The sequence below is a fragment of the Sander lucioperca genome, chromosome 4, assembly GCF_008315115.2.
Source record: "Sander lucioperca isolate FBNREF2018 chromosome 4, SLUC_FBN_1.2, whole genome shotgun sequence".
NCBI lineage: Eukaryota > Metazoa > Chordata > Actinopteri > Perciformes > Percidae > Sander > Sander lucioperca.
Genome location: NC_050176.1, coordinates 19,092,504 through 19,108,510, shown reverse-complemented (window position 1 = coordinate 19,108,510; position 16,007 = coordinate 19,092,504). Strand labels below are relative to the sequence as shown.

Sequence of the window (16,007 nt, the reverse complement as noted above, 5' to 3'; positions counted from 1 at the left end):
TGGTTAGAGTTAGAGTTAGGGTTAGGGTTAGGGTTCATGTGTCATGACAGTGTCATGTGTTAATGTCACTCTTATGTAGACATCTTCAAGTAAAGTGTTACCGAAAAACCTTATGGGTATGTTGCTATAACAAACTCCACTTCAGTTCTTTTTTCTACAGTGAAAACACAAATAACTTGTTTTAATGCCATTATTACTCCGGCTTTCAACTGCACATAAAGGTGTACAGTTGCGGCTCAGACGCCTCTACACCCTGCAGGCATTGACAGACAGTTCATCCGCAGTATCTTCCAGGCTCTTGCATTTAGCTTGCATGCTGGAGCACTCTGCAGACGTAGGCCAACGTTCCACCCAGGTGTCCTTTCCCAGCATGTAGATGGATCTGGCAGACAGGGAGGAAAGAGAGGAGTTTAGACTGTTAGGGTGAATGTTTGCTTGTGCACCTTGCCTCAAAATGGCTATGATACATCTTTCACTGCAGTTTCATTATTTAAAGAATATCACCGGTGTAGTTTCTCTGTCCTTCAGTCCCTAGTAATAAATTATACCGTCAACTTTACCTTTACATACTTTTTACTTACCGTTTTACAAACTGTTTATACATCTATATACTTATACTGTTTACATTCAGTAAATTCATTTGCAATTACTCTACACCTGCCTAACACAAATGCATATAACTTTATTTCATTTCATTGTTATTTGTTTTATTTCATCCCTATTTTTCAAATTCAGCAATATTTTATGTCTGAGATTCTCATTTTGTTTTTAAGTAGTACTTTTACTACTTATTTGTCATTCTTGTACATTGGTAATAAATAACTTGAAAGTTGATTGATAAAAAGGAAAAAAAAAATAAAGGAACCTTTTTACTGTAAGTCAGAGTTTGTACTTACAAACCTCAGTTTGTGATGCAGCAAACAAACAGTACCAGTACATTAACTTAGTTACATTTTCAGGAAGGCATGACTTTTAATCAACTGGCAACAGCTGACAGTTTACTGCAAGCATCCAACTTGTTCTACTTTGGTAGCTTCTTATGCATGTTGGCTAGAAAAGATACATTTGCCAAATGTGACTACATAAACTCATCCATGTTTATAGTCAGAACCTCCAACTGTTACTTGCACTACAGCCAACTTCACCTCCCACAATTGCCTACCATTTTTTTATAACGAGTATACTTTTTTTTTCTTCTTTCTCTTCTTACCTGTTGGTGTCACTATCAATGTTCCACTGGTCCTCTTTGGGGCCGATGATGAGGTACTCGGAGCCTTGCTTTAGGTTGATTCCATCCCTGCAGCCTCCGTGAGACATGAAGAACCTCTTCTGACCCACCTCGACTCCTGCCTCCACACCTGGACGGTAGGAGGGAGAGATTCAGATGATATATAGCTTCAGAACTAGAGAACAGACCTTTAATCCACCGAGTGTGAATATGGGTCCATCTGATAAGTAATCATGCGATTTGTTTGGATATTCTACATTGTGAGGCCAATGTGAGGAAGTATCTTAGTAGTTAGTAGTTAACTATTCTTTATTTGAAAATAAAAAAAGAGCTGATAACCATAAAAGACAGCCAGCTATTGCATCGACTCACCCAGCTTGATAACTCGCGTGATCTCCATCTCGTATTTGTCGTAGTAACTCTGGCTGACACTCAGCACCTTCACCTTGAAAACTGAAGCACAAATCTCATTATAAGGAAATACATTAATTACCACTAATAGGTAGATTGACAGTTCCCCCCTTTCACCTAATATTTTCCTGTACAGATTCCTCATCCTAGATTCAGCGTTTGATTACTCATTAGCTGTTAGTATTTTTAGCAAAATATTGAAAATAATTATTGACCCTTTTCTCTGCATATTGTACCAATAATTGCAAATAATGGTTTGCATGTTATCCTCTCATATTTGCTTCTGTGATTAATCAAGGTGTGTGTGTGTGTGTTTGTGTTTGTGTGTCTGTGTGTGTGTGTGTGTGTGTGTGTGTGTGTGTGTGTGTGTTAAAGCTGGGAGTGTGTGACAGTGTATCGTACCGTGGTGTAAAGTCTTGCAGGCAAACACCTCTCTGTCTTTATTGAGGAAGTTTTCACTGTCCGTTTTGGAGACGCAGCAGTCACCTGGACAATATGAGATTTATTTTTTTTTTTTTTTTTTTTAAATCCAGAAATTGAAAATAACAGACACCATAAATACAAATGTGTCCACTAATGCATCATTGCAGACACGTGCACATGTTACCCTGCGTGCAGCGGCAGACGTTGTCCCGGCAGATCTGAGTGAGCGCCTCTTTGTCCTCTCTGGGAGTGTAGGTGCGACTGCAGCGGTGATCTGTGAGAGAGAGAGAGCAGGTATGTACAACACCCGTCACCATCATACTGAAAGATTCAATATTATTTTTCAATATTACTATCACAATAAATAAACTGGACATATTCTACACCAGTGGTTCTCAAACTTTTTTCAATTATGTACACCTGTGAAACATGCTCTGAGCCAAGTACCCCCTGACCAGCGCAAAGCATTTTTTGATAGAAATAAAAGGCTATATAAAGAGGTACATTACAGCGCTGCACCACCACTGTCAAACAACTTTGTAACTGAAAAACACTTAAATACTACTTCAAATGTTTAAAGTCCATGACTTCATTAATTTATTATTATTATTTATTACATATTTAAAGGAATCTCACATACCCCCTGCAGTACTCCAAAGTACCCCTAGGGGTACACGTACCCCCATTTGAGAAACACTCAATCCAGGACCCAATCTGCCTGTTATTTTGTCTCAGTGTGGGTCTTTTACTGATGTTTAAGATGTTTTGGTAGTGAACTTTTTCTTATATGTGATGTGAGCTGTGATGGTCAGAATGTGTCCTCCCACCTGGGTTGTAATACTCGTAGACAGTAACCGAGGATGGCTGGAGGAGGCCGACTTTGAAGCTCTGCTGAAGCCTGAAGATCAGGATCTCTGGCTCTTTGTGAGACACCTGAGAGGACAAAGGGGGATAATTAAGTGCAAAAGAGAAGAGAAACAGCCAGTGATGATATTATTATTTTTGCAAGCTTGAGCTAGACCCCATATTTTGAAATAGGCTTATGGGGTCATTCTCTAAGATCTGAGTATTCCGTGTAACAGTGCTGTGTAAAACATGGAAACTCCTTCAATTGAGTTGCTCCAAGTTTTATTAAGCAAAGTTATGGAGATAATTCAGTAAACCTGCTTCTTGAAAAAGGCACAAACATGGAGACATTACCGGATGCACAAACTGACTTCAAGAGACCAGTTCTGACTTCCTTCTGGTTGCAAACAAGTAAACAATGTTTTACCTTGAACAGGTGGATGATCAGAGAGCCTCTGTCACTCAGGTTATCAACAATCTGGAAGTTATTGATGTAACGGTCCACTGAGTTTGACAACTGGACAAACACAAAAATGTACAGAATCAGTTAGCAAGCCTGGCCTAAACATGTAGCCAGTCTCATCTTACCTATCGTGTGTCATTATCCCGATATAGAAAACATCAAGTGATACATGTAGCCTTCAAAATGGACTTTCTGTTCTGCTTTGGGAAACAAAAATTGGTGCTCAGTGCTATTTTAAGACACTTAAAAACATGCCTGTTTTATTAATACCGTTTTTTAAACTTAAAGATCTCCTTAATAGTGACTGACTAACACCATACAACATTTCAACTACTGATGCTGAAATGCCTATTTTTTTACTTGCTCACTTGAGGACAGTCTCCTTATCAGCAGGGCTTAAATTGTGGCTTCTTTGCAAGACATTTGTAACCTCCTACAAAGGTTATATAGTATATATATATATATATATATATATATAATATATATATATATATATATATATATATATATATATATATATATATATATAGTATAATATGTATAGTTTGATATAGAGAATTAATTGTAGAATCCATGTTATCAAATCAGGTGGGTCTTTTGTGTGTTTAAAGGTGCTCTAAGCGATGTTGGGTGACGTCACTTCTTGTTGACGTTCGAAGTATTGTTAACCAAAATGAAGGCTAGCTCGCCCCTCCCTCCTCCTCATCCCGTCCCCTACCCCTCCCTTCCGCGCACTAACCCCCCAACCCCCACCCCCTAATCCTTCTTGTCGGTTATTGGCTGAAAGACTGTTTGTTATGTTTGGTGGTGCAGGTTGGCACAGTTTTTTTGTTGGCATTTGTGGAGCCTGGGCTGTCTACAGAGGCCGCGTTTTTTTACAGTGTGTTCAGGGGACAGGCAGCTAGCAGATAGTGTGGAGATGTTTGCTGAATGTGACAAAAAATGTTGTAGCCTAAAAAACGCGTGACATTGCTTAGAGCACCTTTAAGTACTTTACTCCTCTGTTGTGAAAGTGGGAAATTATTCTTTCAGTCTGTCAGTTACATCACTTCAGGTGTTCGTCCAAAATTAAAGCAAAAAAGATAAGCAGTAAAACTATTAATCATTCTCTTGCGGCTCTTCAAAATCATTTTCTATGATTTTGAAATAAGTGGAGATGTACTCAACAAAAGCAAGCTAAACTTGAACCTGGATCATCTTAATCTAGCAGTAGAGGCTGATTACCATCTCCAGGTCAGAGTTTTCTGGGGTGAAGCCAGTGGGCAGATTTATATCCAGAATCACCATCCGGACATCTCTGGGTCCTAAAGCCCTGTGGGATAGAAAGAGACAAACGGATACTTTAGTCTTTTATTACCCTTTTATAAAAATAAAAAAAGGTTAAAGAAAATAACAGTAACTCACCTCACTTTGATGGTGAGCTGGTAGGATTTTTCCACATCTGCTGGAGGCTTTTCTGTTAGGGGACAGAAAAATGTGCAGAAGTTTGGTTGCTTGTCCTGTGGACCTTAATTTACATAACACTATAATTTATTTGGCTGTGCTACCGTATGGTATTTTATTTTTACTTAAAGATATTTGGTGTGTGTTGTGATATGTCAAAAATGTTTTACATTTTCAGGTTTTGAACATATATGTTTTACATATTGTATAATTATTAGAGATGTTCCGATACCGATACCAGTATCCAAGTTCAGCTATCGGAATTAGTATCGGGATGCAAAAAATGGTATCGGACCATCTCTAATATATTATCTAATATCTAATATAATATATTTCACCATTGTTTTAAAAGGTGTTTTATAAACGTAGATTATTAAATGTATTTATGCATTTTTTCATTAAGATGTTTGATGTTCTTGTGTGTGATGACATGAACATGTTAATACAAATGTTCATCTTTGACATTGTTTTCTGCTATGTTATGTTCATGTCATGGCAGGTGTTATAGGTTAAATATATAATATAATATAATAATATAATATAATTATAGCAAATTGTATCAGTTTTAACTTTTCTTCTTTTCTTTTCTTTTTCTGTGTTATGTTTTAAGCTGTATGTTTCAGATATATTAAGGAAATGGAACAATCCAGGAGATTTTTTTTTATTTTTGCTGAAATGTATTTCATCCCTTTGTGGCACTAAAAGTGACGTATCTTGGCCTACAGTAAGAGGACAGAAAACAACTCTGAAGAGAAAAACACCATTCATATTCTATATGAGACAGTGTGAGAACTCTTGTTACCGCTGGATTCTTCGATAGCGACGCTAAACTCAAAGTCCTTGCAGGACATCTTCTCATCCACCTCCGGCAGCTGGTTGTAATGGGTCACAACCTAGAGTCAAAGACACCACATGCAAAACAAAGAGAGACACACAAGAGAAACAAATCATGCAAATTACAGTTAAGTAAAAGCCTTGTAGTGTGTAATCAAAATCCTGCTGCATTTCTGTATGAAAAGAAAAATGGTGCTAAACTTAAAACTTGAGCGTACCTCCAGTATTCCCTGTCCGTTCCCTCGAGCCTGCACTTCCAAATCAGCATCAGCAGGCAACTACGCAACAAAAGCACCAGAGAAGAAGACATTTGTAGTAGCATACATCTTAAAAATTACATCAGAAAAATACACTAACTGGTTATTTTATTGCAACCAGTGGTTCTCTGAAATCCCGAAATGTCCCCCAAATACACTGTTTGATGTTATTAAAACTCAGCTGAGTTTCTGAACATGAAGTTAGAAACATCATGATACACTTCCAGTGTCTCTCTACTGATGAACCCGTCTCACCCTGGAGGAGCGAGCGGCGTAGGCGTTCACAGGGTTGAAATGGTAGCGGATTTCTTTGCGCCCCGTTATCCTGACATCCACATCCAGACTGGCATCATCAGGAGGTTTGTTTATCAGGTACTCGGACAGTGCCTGGAGCACCACCATGGTGGACTGGAACCAGACAGAGAAGGGAAACAGAAATGATTAGAACGAGATTTTAGATAGTAGTGGGTGACGTCTGTCCTCTTTCTGTTAGCGTTATTGCGTAATCCTCAGTTTGCAAGCGAGTAAGAGGCGCGAAAGAGTGAATTAGTGAAGTGACCAGCCATAGTACTAAATTCATCATCATACCAATGATTTTTCAGAAGATATACACTTTCAGATTAGAGCTGCAAAGATTAGCAGATCGACAGAAAAATATTCAGCAACTATTTTGATAATCGATTAATCGTTATTTTTCACAAAATGAAAATTATATCCTTTATTAAGGTTCTATTGCAGGACTGTTGTATTAGATTGCATCAGTTTTAAATATATGTACATAATAAACAACTGGCAACTGAGTGCATGTGTATACAGAATATAGCATATACCGCTCCCAAAGATCGAGAATAAATGACTTATAGTCTCCACTCCATTCCCAACAGAACTGTTGTCCATAAGGAGACAGTGTGTTGATTCTTCATCTGAATAATCTGAATGAATAATCTGAATGGACTTGAATAAACTTCTGATTTACTGTAATGTAACAGTAAACAGTGTAGTCAACATAAGGCAGTAACTACTAATCAGAGCCTGGAGCAGGTGAATGAACTTAAAAAGACAATGATGTTGGATTTGCAGATCCCAGCTCAGCTCCGAGACTCGCCCTGCTGTTACCTGAGTGGAGCCGAAGCCTCCTCCTCTCCTCCGCTGGCCGTTCAGCCATTTAAACGGTGCTGCAGCTTCCTCCATGCGCCCCAACTTCACCAGAGCTAGCAAGGCGTAGCCGGTCGCTTCCAGGGTGAACAAGGTGTTCTGACTGTCGGGCCAGTGGCTGCCACCTGGAGGAGAGAGGAAACAATTAAGAGTAAAGGAGGATTTAAGAAGATCTATTATATGCATCTTCTTTGTAAAGCTTTACAACCATTCACTGAAAGAACCAAACAGGACTGCTTTATTGCACGATCCAAATCTTCGTCAAAACTTGCCATTTTCGAGGCTTTTCGTCTGCGTCGACTTCCGGACACCCCATCGAAGGCCACTATCTCCCTAAATCTTAAGAAGGGGAAAGACCCCCTGCTTTGCGGCAGCTATAGACCAATCTCACTCCTCAATGTGGACCTCAAAATTCTCTCAAAGGTTCTAGCACTCCGTCTTCAACAGGTGATGCCCTCCATTATCTCTGTAGATCAGACAGGGTTCATGCCTGGCCGGCAGTCGTCCCACAACACTAGACGCCTACTTAACGTCATTCACTTGTCAAGTAATGATACCCCGGAAATTGTGGTGTCCCTCAACGCTGAAAAGGCCTTCGACAGGGTCGAGTGGGGGTACCTAGGCAATGGACGTTTCGGCCTGGGCGATGACTTTATCCTCTGGGTCAGATTGTTATATTCATCCCCGATGTCCTCAGTTCAAACTAATGACACGTCACTTCTTTTCTCACTTCGGAGAGGCACCAGACTAGGGCTGGGACGGTTATCGCATTACCGCAATCACGTGACACCTACCGTGGGTCTGAGCTCGTCACCGCCATCACCGCAAAAAAACATTGGCCTGCACGCGTGCACGTTGTGTCTAATGACATGGATTGATTGTGTCTAATGACATGGATTGATTGTGTCTAATGACATGGATTGATTGTGTCTAATGACATTGTGTCTTACATGGATTGAAGGTTTTCTAAACGAAACTTATCATAAAAAGATGGAGCAAATCCGACCTTTCGCGAGTTGGGGAGTGCAATGTTCCATACCGTGTAGTACGGTAGGAAAGGCAAAGACATTTCTCCGTTCTCAGCTGAAGTAGACACATTAACGTTACAGGTGCAGTGTTTATCATTGCACATTAGCCTAGCAGCTAGCGGAGTTTCTTCTTCTGTTTATAGCTTTATCCCGATAAAATGGCACGTTGAATTTCAGCCTGCATGCACGTTTCGTAGCCTAAAACATTGCGGCTTATATCGGTAGAGAAAGCAACAAGTTAGCAAACTGCCGAGTCGCCCTCTCGGCTCTCTGTCTGCTCAGCTGCTAGACGGGCTGCAATCCGCCTGAAACATATGTTGTAAGGTTTAAGCCGATGTTTTTCAGGGGTAACTCCATTCACTTTACCGGCGGTATTGACAATAGATTAAGCCAACGTGTCTTGAGAAGCTCTAGCTTGTTGGTTTCTTGTTTACTTTTAACTCACTTTAAATCATATTTGCTATCTCTTTTTCCTCTCTCTTTTCCTCACAGCGACACTCTACTCTCCGTTACCGCTCGCTCTCCTTGCACGACGTTACTGACGTTACTCACTTAAGGCACCCTGCCATTCTCGCTCTAACTTACGCTACTCTTGTAAGGGGGTTGCGGTATACCGCGCTGCCGCGGGAATTTCTTGGTTTTCAACCGCGGTAGAAAAAAATCCATACCACCCCAGCCCTACACCAGACAGGGCTGCCCTCTGTCCACACTCCTGTTCGCCATCGAGAACCTCTGGCCATTTGGCTTACCTCAGCGGAAGGTTTCGAGGGCATCACACGATCTGGCACGACTCATAAAGTCTCACTGTATGCGGACAACCTGCTCCTGTACATCTCTAACCCAGCCGTCTCACTTCCTGTGATTTTATACATTCTCGAACGGTTCGGTGCATAATCCGGTTACAAGCTCAACTACCAGAAAAGCGAGCTCCTAGCGATAAACTCTCTGGCTATGCAGCTCCCACGCTCGTTATCGTCATTTAAGTGGGCAGTTTTCGCTACTTGGGGGTTTTTGTTACAACGGCCGTATCAGACATGTTCCGCAAAAATTTCTTACCTCTAGTTGTAAAAACTGAAAGTGATTTTGACCGCTGGTCGGTCTTACCGCTCTCCCTCATGGGCCGGATAAATTTGATCAAGATGGTTGTCCTCCCCAAAAATCTTTTCCAGCACATTCCGGTGCTTATCTCTAAATCTTTTTTCGCTGGACAGGGCAATATCTAAATTTCTGTGGGGCGTCAAACCCGCTAGGATCCACAATGCGATATTACAGTCCCCTAAGACTGAGGGGGGTCTGGCACTCCCTAACTTCAGACGATATTACTGGACTGCTGGGTACATTTGGAGCGGGCGAGCTCACGCCTTCGGCCCTCTGCTCCCAACTCCCTTTGCCTTCAACATCTGTGGGCACATGCCCGATTGTATCCTTCTCGCTTAAGATCTGGAGTCAGGTTAGGAAAAACTTAGGTTTACAGGGTCCTTCCGTCTTGACCCCACTGCTTAAAAAAAACATGTCTCTGTCGAGGTCAGACTTGGCATTCAGGGCCTGGCACAGTAATGGCATTGTCAGCGTTAAGGACCTATACAAGGATGGCATATTTGCGTCCTTCACAGAGCTCTCTTCCCTTTACAATTTGCCGAAGTCACACCTCTTTCGCTTTTTCCAGATTAGAGACTTTGTTAAGAAGACATTTCCCCACTTTCCAAACCTCCCCGCCCCCCCGAAACCCTGACTGATTCCCTCCTGTCGATAGACCCCAACCGTAAGAAATGCGTTTCTGTACTGTACGATTCACTAGGATCGACCTCCGCGAACCCTCATACTCTGTCAAAAGCTGCGTGGGAGGGCGACCTGAGCATGACTATTACGGACGAACAATGGGATCATGCTCTGGCTATGGTCCATTCTTCCTCCATATGTGCTCGTCATGGCCTAATCCAATGTAAGGTCCTTCATAAAGTTCACTACACAAATGCAAAATTGTCTAAAATATACTCCACTGACCAGGACGCTTGTAACAGGTGCAACCAGTCCCCTGCCAACCATACTCATATGTTCTGGTCTTGCCTCAAACTAGCATCTTTCTGGAGGAGCATTTTTGAAACCATGGGCAGAGCCTACGGGCACACTAATCCCCTTAACCCTTTATCAGCCATTTTTGGCATTTCCCCTGATTCTGGCCTCCCTGTTGCGCTGAGGCGGGCCCTGGCATTCACATCTCTGCTAGGTCCGAGACTGATCCTGCTCAACTGGAAGCTTTCCCGCCTCCCTACACATGACCGTTGGATTAAAGAGGTGCTTGACAACTTGAAACTGGAGAAGCTTAGATCTTCTTTGAAAGGCTCTATCTCGACATTCCTAGAGATGTGGAATCCTTTCCTAGAACTCGTTGATTCCCTCAGCCTATCCCCCGATTTGGAAAACTGAGCTCCTGCCTGCGTGTAGGTTGCTAGCTCGGAGGTTGTTGTTTCTCGTAGTGAAAGGGGACTTAAAAAATGGTAACACGCAAATAGCAGAAGGGGGGAGAATGAAATACGCTGCCAATGGCATGTTTATACCATAGACTGTAAATATTATGATTCATATTTACAGTTTATATTTATTCCCACAGTGTGTCAGACTATCTGACATAAGACAAATAAAATAAATAAACTGAATTGATTGAAGCAGTAACTTGATGTATTTGTATGTAAGATTCTCAGTAGTGTACAAATGAAACTGGGCTGAGTGTATGAGATACCTGGAGCTGCAGCTCTGAGTGTATGAGGAGTGTATGAGATACCTGGAGCTGCAGCTCTGAGTAAAGATGGTGTCGGGTTGTAGGGCTGAGCATTCCCCAGCAGAGCCAGCGCGTATGAGGCGATGGCCACAGTGTACGGCCTCCTCCCCGTCGTCAACAGCGCCCTCTTCAGGTATTCAGCTGTCTGACGGACAGCTACCTACAGCGGACACATATGGTAGACAACAGTTTTAAGCACTGTAACAACGCATTATGTAATAACAACGCATTGTGTAATAAAGAGTCAACATGTAATACATTTTCACTTCATTATGTAATAACACCCGCATTATGTAATAATCTGCCACATTTTGTTATAAATTCGTACATAATGTGTGTAAGCAACAACAACATCTTTGGTTGTTTTAAAGTGCTCTATGAATTAAGTTTGATTGATTGATTGATTAAAGATAAGAGTAATTAAAATAGTTTATAATGAAATAGGCTATATTTATTACTTTTTGATTTTTTTTCTTCAAATGCCTTTCAAAGCCAGCAGAGGAAAAGACATCTGTTCCCGTAGGTTATACATAATGCACCATATCATTACACTTTCATAAATAAAAGTGCAACCCTTCGCATTTTGTAAGAACTGCAGCTTTATGATTTATTAAAAAATGCGGCGAAATCAGTTACATATTGCGTTTAGGGTTTTTATTACATATTGCGACAGATTATATTGCAGGTGTTAAAAGATAATGAAGTAAACTTGTATTACATTTTGACATTTTATTACATAATGCATTGTTACAAGCACAACTACTGATAAAACCTCCGATCATTTAACAATGAGGAGTAAAAGTGCTCTACGGAAAACAAACATCAGTTAACTAAAAATGAAATCTAACTGCTTGGCAAAACCAACTCTGCAGATCATTTCTGTATGAATTACCTCTACAATTGGACCAGTGCAGCGGATTCCAGCCTGCTTGGCCTCGGCGAGCGCTATGAGGACGAAGGCCGTCAGCGTTGTCTCGGGGTCGTCACCACGGAGACCGCCCTGGAGACAAAGGAAAAGAGGCTTTTAATCAAATAGAAAAGAAAATCATCTTTGGATTCACATAACCAGTTCATTCCAATATCTGTATATCACATTTATTGTATGTCATAAGTTTTTAAAAATGCCTTTCAAAACTTGACTCCAAACACCAGCCCTGTGGCTGCATTGCATACTGGTCTATTGAGGCAGAATGAGAAATGTGTCTCTCTGTCTCTTCTAGGACTGATTTATTTCTGGTAGCTCTAAAAAGAAGCCCTCACACTTTGATTCTGAGGAAGTCGCCATTAATGTTTTAGTTTTGCACAAAAGATATCTGCTGCCAAACTGAAATTGAGCTTGAAAGTTCATGTGCCATGAATTAATCCTCAATGAAAGACAAAAATGAACTCCAAAACATCTGTCCCAATATGTTACTGTTTTCAGAGGTGGAAAGTAACTAATTACATTTACTGACGTTACCGTAATTGAGTGTTTTTTTGTGTACTTTTTAAAATCTGTACTTTTACCTAAGTATGTTTTGCTTGAAGTATTGTACTTTGCTACATTTTAAAGCACAAACGTTGCTGAGTAAAAAAAAAGTAAAAAAAAAAAAATGTTTTAGCATCATTTGTTTGTCACATTTTTCAATTTAATATGCTTTTTGTTTTTTAAAGGTTTTTGTTGCTTTTTTGGCTTTGTGCTCTTAACAAATCGCAAAAGACTGCGAATAAATAAAATAAGCATAATAAGTATAAATAAGATATTAAGTACAGTATATAATATAATATATAAGACAGTACATCTCCCCTCTGCTGTTAAAAAGTAACTAGGTAACTTTTACTCTGAGTAACTTTTAAATTAGCTACTTTTTAATTTTAGATTTTTATACTGGTAATTGTACTTGTACAGTAAGTTCATCAAATAAATAATACTTTTACTTAAGTAGAATATTTTTGTACTCTTCCCACCTCTGACTGTTTTACAAAAGATTTAGTGTGAACATGAACTTTACCATTGACTACTAGGATAACAACATACAGTACATAAGTCATCCACTTATACAGTATCTACATTTAATGATGTTTGATTGTTTATTTAATTAGGAGGATATTTATATCATTCTGATATTCATTCATTTAAGTTAAATGAAAAAAGGAACAACCAAGAAGGAACGCAGAGAGGGAAAGAGGATAGACAACATGCAGAAAAGATTTCATCGGTTATCAGCAGGGTGACATGGTGTGTTTTTAAGTGTGTGTCTCACAGTCATGGTAGTGGTGTAAACGGGGTTGTCCTCTCTGAAGCTCCCTCTAGAAAGCTGGTGTTTGTTGTTCACCAGGTAGAGCAGCGGTTCGCACACTTGCTGCTCGTCGATGCCAGTGATGGAGTAAGCCATGGAGAAAACTTTCACCACGTACGCCGTGATCCTGACAATCATGTAGACTGTTATTAGCCTTGATTTGGTCACATTACACTACTTATCTAACAGATTAAGTAATGAGGAAATGAATACTGATAGTAATACACACTAACTAATTTCATTTTCAGAATGTGGCACAACATAAATGTGTTGTTGTTCATGCATTCAAACTAGGGCTGAACGATTTTGGGGAGGGGGGGGGTGGGGGAATCTGATTGCGATTTTCCTGCCAGATATTGTGATTAAGATTTGATTTGCGTATTCTTTTTCTGCTACATATTGCACCTTCTGCAATCATGTTAAATAAAGTTTCTGACATTTATGTAAACAATCTGTGATATGTAACATTATTCCAGCATTTATCTTATAAAAAAACAGGTAATATAATAATCAAAAGAGGAATAAAAAATGTTAAATGTAAATGTTGCACCTAACATTCAACTAAATAATTCACATTTGATTAATCGCGGATTTCATTTCGAAAACGATTATTATTCAGCCCTGATTCAAAACTCTAAAATATAACATTGGCTACCTTATTTTATCAGATATCTTAATACCTCATAGATGTCAATCTACAGAGAAGCGAAAATTTGAAATTCCCAAATAACCACAAAAACGGAAACAATTCTAGCTTATCTGTCTACCAGGTTTTCTTTGGAAATCAGCTCATGGGTTTTAAAGATTTGACTAAATATGTAAAATCTTGACAGTACCATGTACTTGCGCCTTCCCTCCTGTAGGGGGGGTAAGAGCCATCACTCTTTCTGTAGGCCAGCTGGTTCTCGTAGCCTGAAAACAACATGGAAGACTTTAAAGATGGGATGTGAATTTATTCATAATGAAAACAAAGCTTGTTCCCAAAAATATCTATCAAGCTAACTAGCCATACATCTGTCCAGCAAGTCTGAAGTTCATCAATCAACCATTCGGATCATCATCCATTCACCCGTCCATTCATCCATCTGTGTACATCCAACTATCCATCTGTTCATCCATCTTCCCACAAATCCAACTAGCCATTTATCCACCTGTCTATTCATTCATCCATCCATCAATCCATCCATCCAACTAGCCATTCATTTGCTGTATCCGTCCACCCACCCATCGACTGATTCCTGTATAAATCCAAGTATCCTAATAGCCAATTAGCCATTTGTCTATTCAACCATCAATATATCCACTTATCCTTCCATCCACCCATCAATATATCCACTTATCCTTCCATCCAACCATCAATATATCCACTTATCCTTCCATCTAACCATCATTATATCCACTTATCCTTCAATCCAACCATCAATCCGTCCATGTATCCATCCATCCATCTATGTTTCTAACTCTCCATCTATCCATGTAATAAACTATCCATCCATCCATCCATCCATTCAACTACTCACTGATCCATCTATCCACATTTGTATCAAACTATTCATCCACCATCTATCCACCCATCTTTCCAACTCTTCATGTACTCAACTGTCTATCCATTTATACATTCATCCCCACACACTGAGATCAGTCCATTCACTCGCTAATTATACACCAGCTAATCAATCATCTATACCACATTTTTCTTTACATTTTTGAATTCCATCCATCCATCCAGCCATCAATCCATCCATCCTTTTCCTCTCTCGCACCTCTCCTGATGTACCGGAGAGCCTCAGCCCTGCGCTGCACCCCTACACTCTCCCAGCTGTTGGTTCGATCCAGGTAGAGGGTGGCGATGAGCGGCAGTGTGATGCTTGCCAAGTTCTGCTCCACACAGCCGCCGGGCATCTGGATCAGGGAGGCCAAAGAGTCCTCACTGATGGAGTTATCAATGCTGTCTGCCAACACATTGCCTGGAAGAGAGAGGATGAATCAGGAATCAGTCCTTTCTGGTAGGCTTATTTTGAATTTTTCCACCGCTCTGTCAGTGACTGACCTCTGACATTGATGAATGTCTCTGGCCTAGAGTTCGGCACAACTGACTCCAGTTCGATCTTGCCCACCCGAACCGTCTGTGTTCCTATAGTGGACGGAAACAGAGCCATAAATTTAAACTTCATCACTAGTTAATCCAAACCTGAGGAGGATCCATCTCTTACAAGGTAAAGTCAATTCTAATTCTAAAAATTTCATTGAGTTTTTGTTTGCGTCAGGTCTGTGAGAACAATTGAACTGGATAATACTGGATTTGTAACTCGTAAAACTGTGATCTAACAATAATAATAATTCACCATGCAAAATGCTGGTTTAAATTGTCAATAAATAAATAAATAGACAATAATATATGATTTATTGAACACCAGAGTTAGAGGCGGAATCAACTCTTTCTGAATAAGGAGAATAGAACGTAAAACATAAAAATGCCATAAATCTGGCATATTAACATGCGTTTTGACAGGAGTTAACAGGAAATGATTCATCACTGCGATCTTCTTACCTCCCTCAGCAGACGGGTTCAACACCGTACTCCAAACTTCAGCCTTCTGCACTCCCTCCAGCTGTTTGGGTTAAGAAGAGATATCTTTATTTAAGTCAGTCTCAACTTTCTTGTTATTAGCTTCTTTATAATGTGTTCTATTTTTTTAACATTTAATTGGACTTAAAGGCATACTATGTAACTTTTCCAGCTTCGGCCCCCCTACAGATTGTCTCATTGGAACTGTAGCTCGCGAGCTGTAGTTCCAGTGAGTCAATTTAGTCAATTGAGTTAATTTCTGTTTTGCATACTGTCTGCATGGCAATTGTTT

At 40.1% G+C, this 16,007-nt stretch overlaps 1 protein-coding gene across 4 annotated transcripts in view; it reads right to left on the bottom strand.

Annotated features, from left to right (window-relative positions):
• Window positions 1-5: 5 nt before the first annotated feature.
• The window catches only part of LOC116065646 (complement C3-like), a 44,958-nt gene continuing 28,956 nt past the window's right edge, over window positions 6-16,007 (bottom strand). For 3 of the 4 annotated variants that reach the window (XM_036000926.1, XM_031321191.2, XM_031321192.2), the window contains 20 exons: window positions 15,698-15,758; window positions 15,197-15,280; window positions 14,910-15,113; window positions 13,983-14,058; window positions 13,111-13,273; window positions 11,760-11,867; window positions 10,829-11,027; window positions 7,022-7,185; window positions 6,161-6,313; window positions 5,867-5,926; window positions 5,617-5,707; window positions 4,776-4,827; window positions 4,596-4,683; window positions 3,336-3,425; window positions 2,890-2,995; window positions 2,247-2,336; window positions 2,042-2,125; window positions 1,601-1,681; window positions 1,211-1,358; window positions 6-382 (listed from right to left, as the gene is read on the bottom strand). In XM_036000926.1, the coding sequence (XP_035856819.1) occupies window positions 247-382; window positions 1,211-1,358; window positions 1,601-1,681; window positions 2,042-2,125; window positions 2,247-2,336; window positions 2,890-2,995; window positions 3,336-3,425; window positions 4,596-4,683; window positions 4,776-4,827; window positions 5,617-5,707; window positions 5,867-5,926; window positions 6,161-6,313; window positions 7,022-7,185; window positions 10,829-11,027; window positions 11,760-11,867; window positions 13,111-13,273; window positions 13,983-14,058; window positions 14,910-15,113; window positions 15,197-15,280; window positions 15,698-15,758 (2,238 nt within the window). In that variant the 3' untranslated portion in view covers window positions 6-246. The remainder of the gene's footprint in view (window positions 383-1,210; window positions 1,359-1,600; window positions 1,682-2,041; window positions 2,126-2,246; window positions 2,337-2,889; window positions 2,996-3,335; window positions 3,426-4,595; window positions 4,684-4,775; window positions 4,828-5,616; window positions 5,708-5,866; window positions 5,927-6,160; window positions 6,314-7,021; window positions 7,186-10,828; window positions 11,028-11,759; window positions 11,868-13,110; window positions 13,274-13,982; window positions 14,059-14,909; window positions 15,114-15,196; window positions 15,281-15,697; window positions 15,759-16,007) is intronic. The other variant, XM_031321193.2, reaches the window with a different exon arrangement.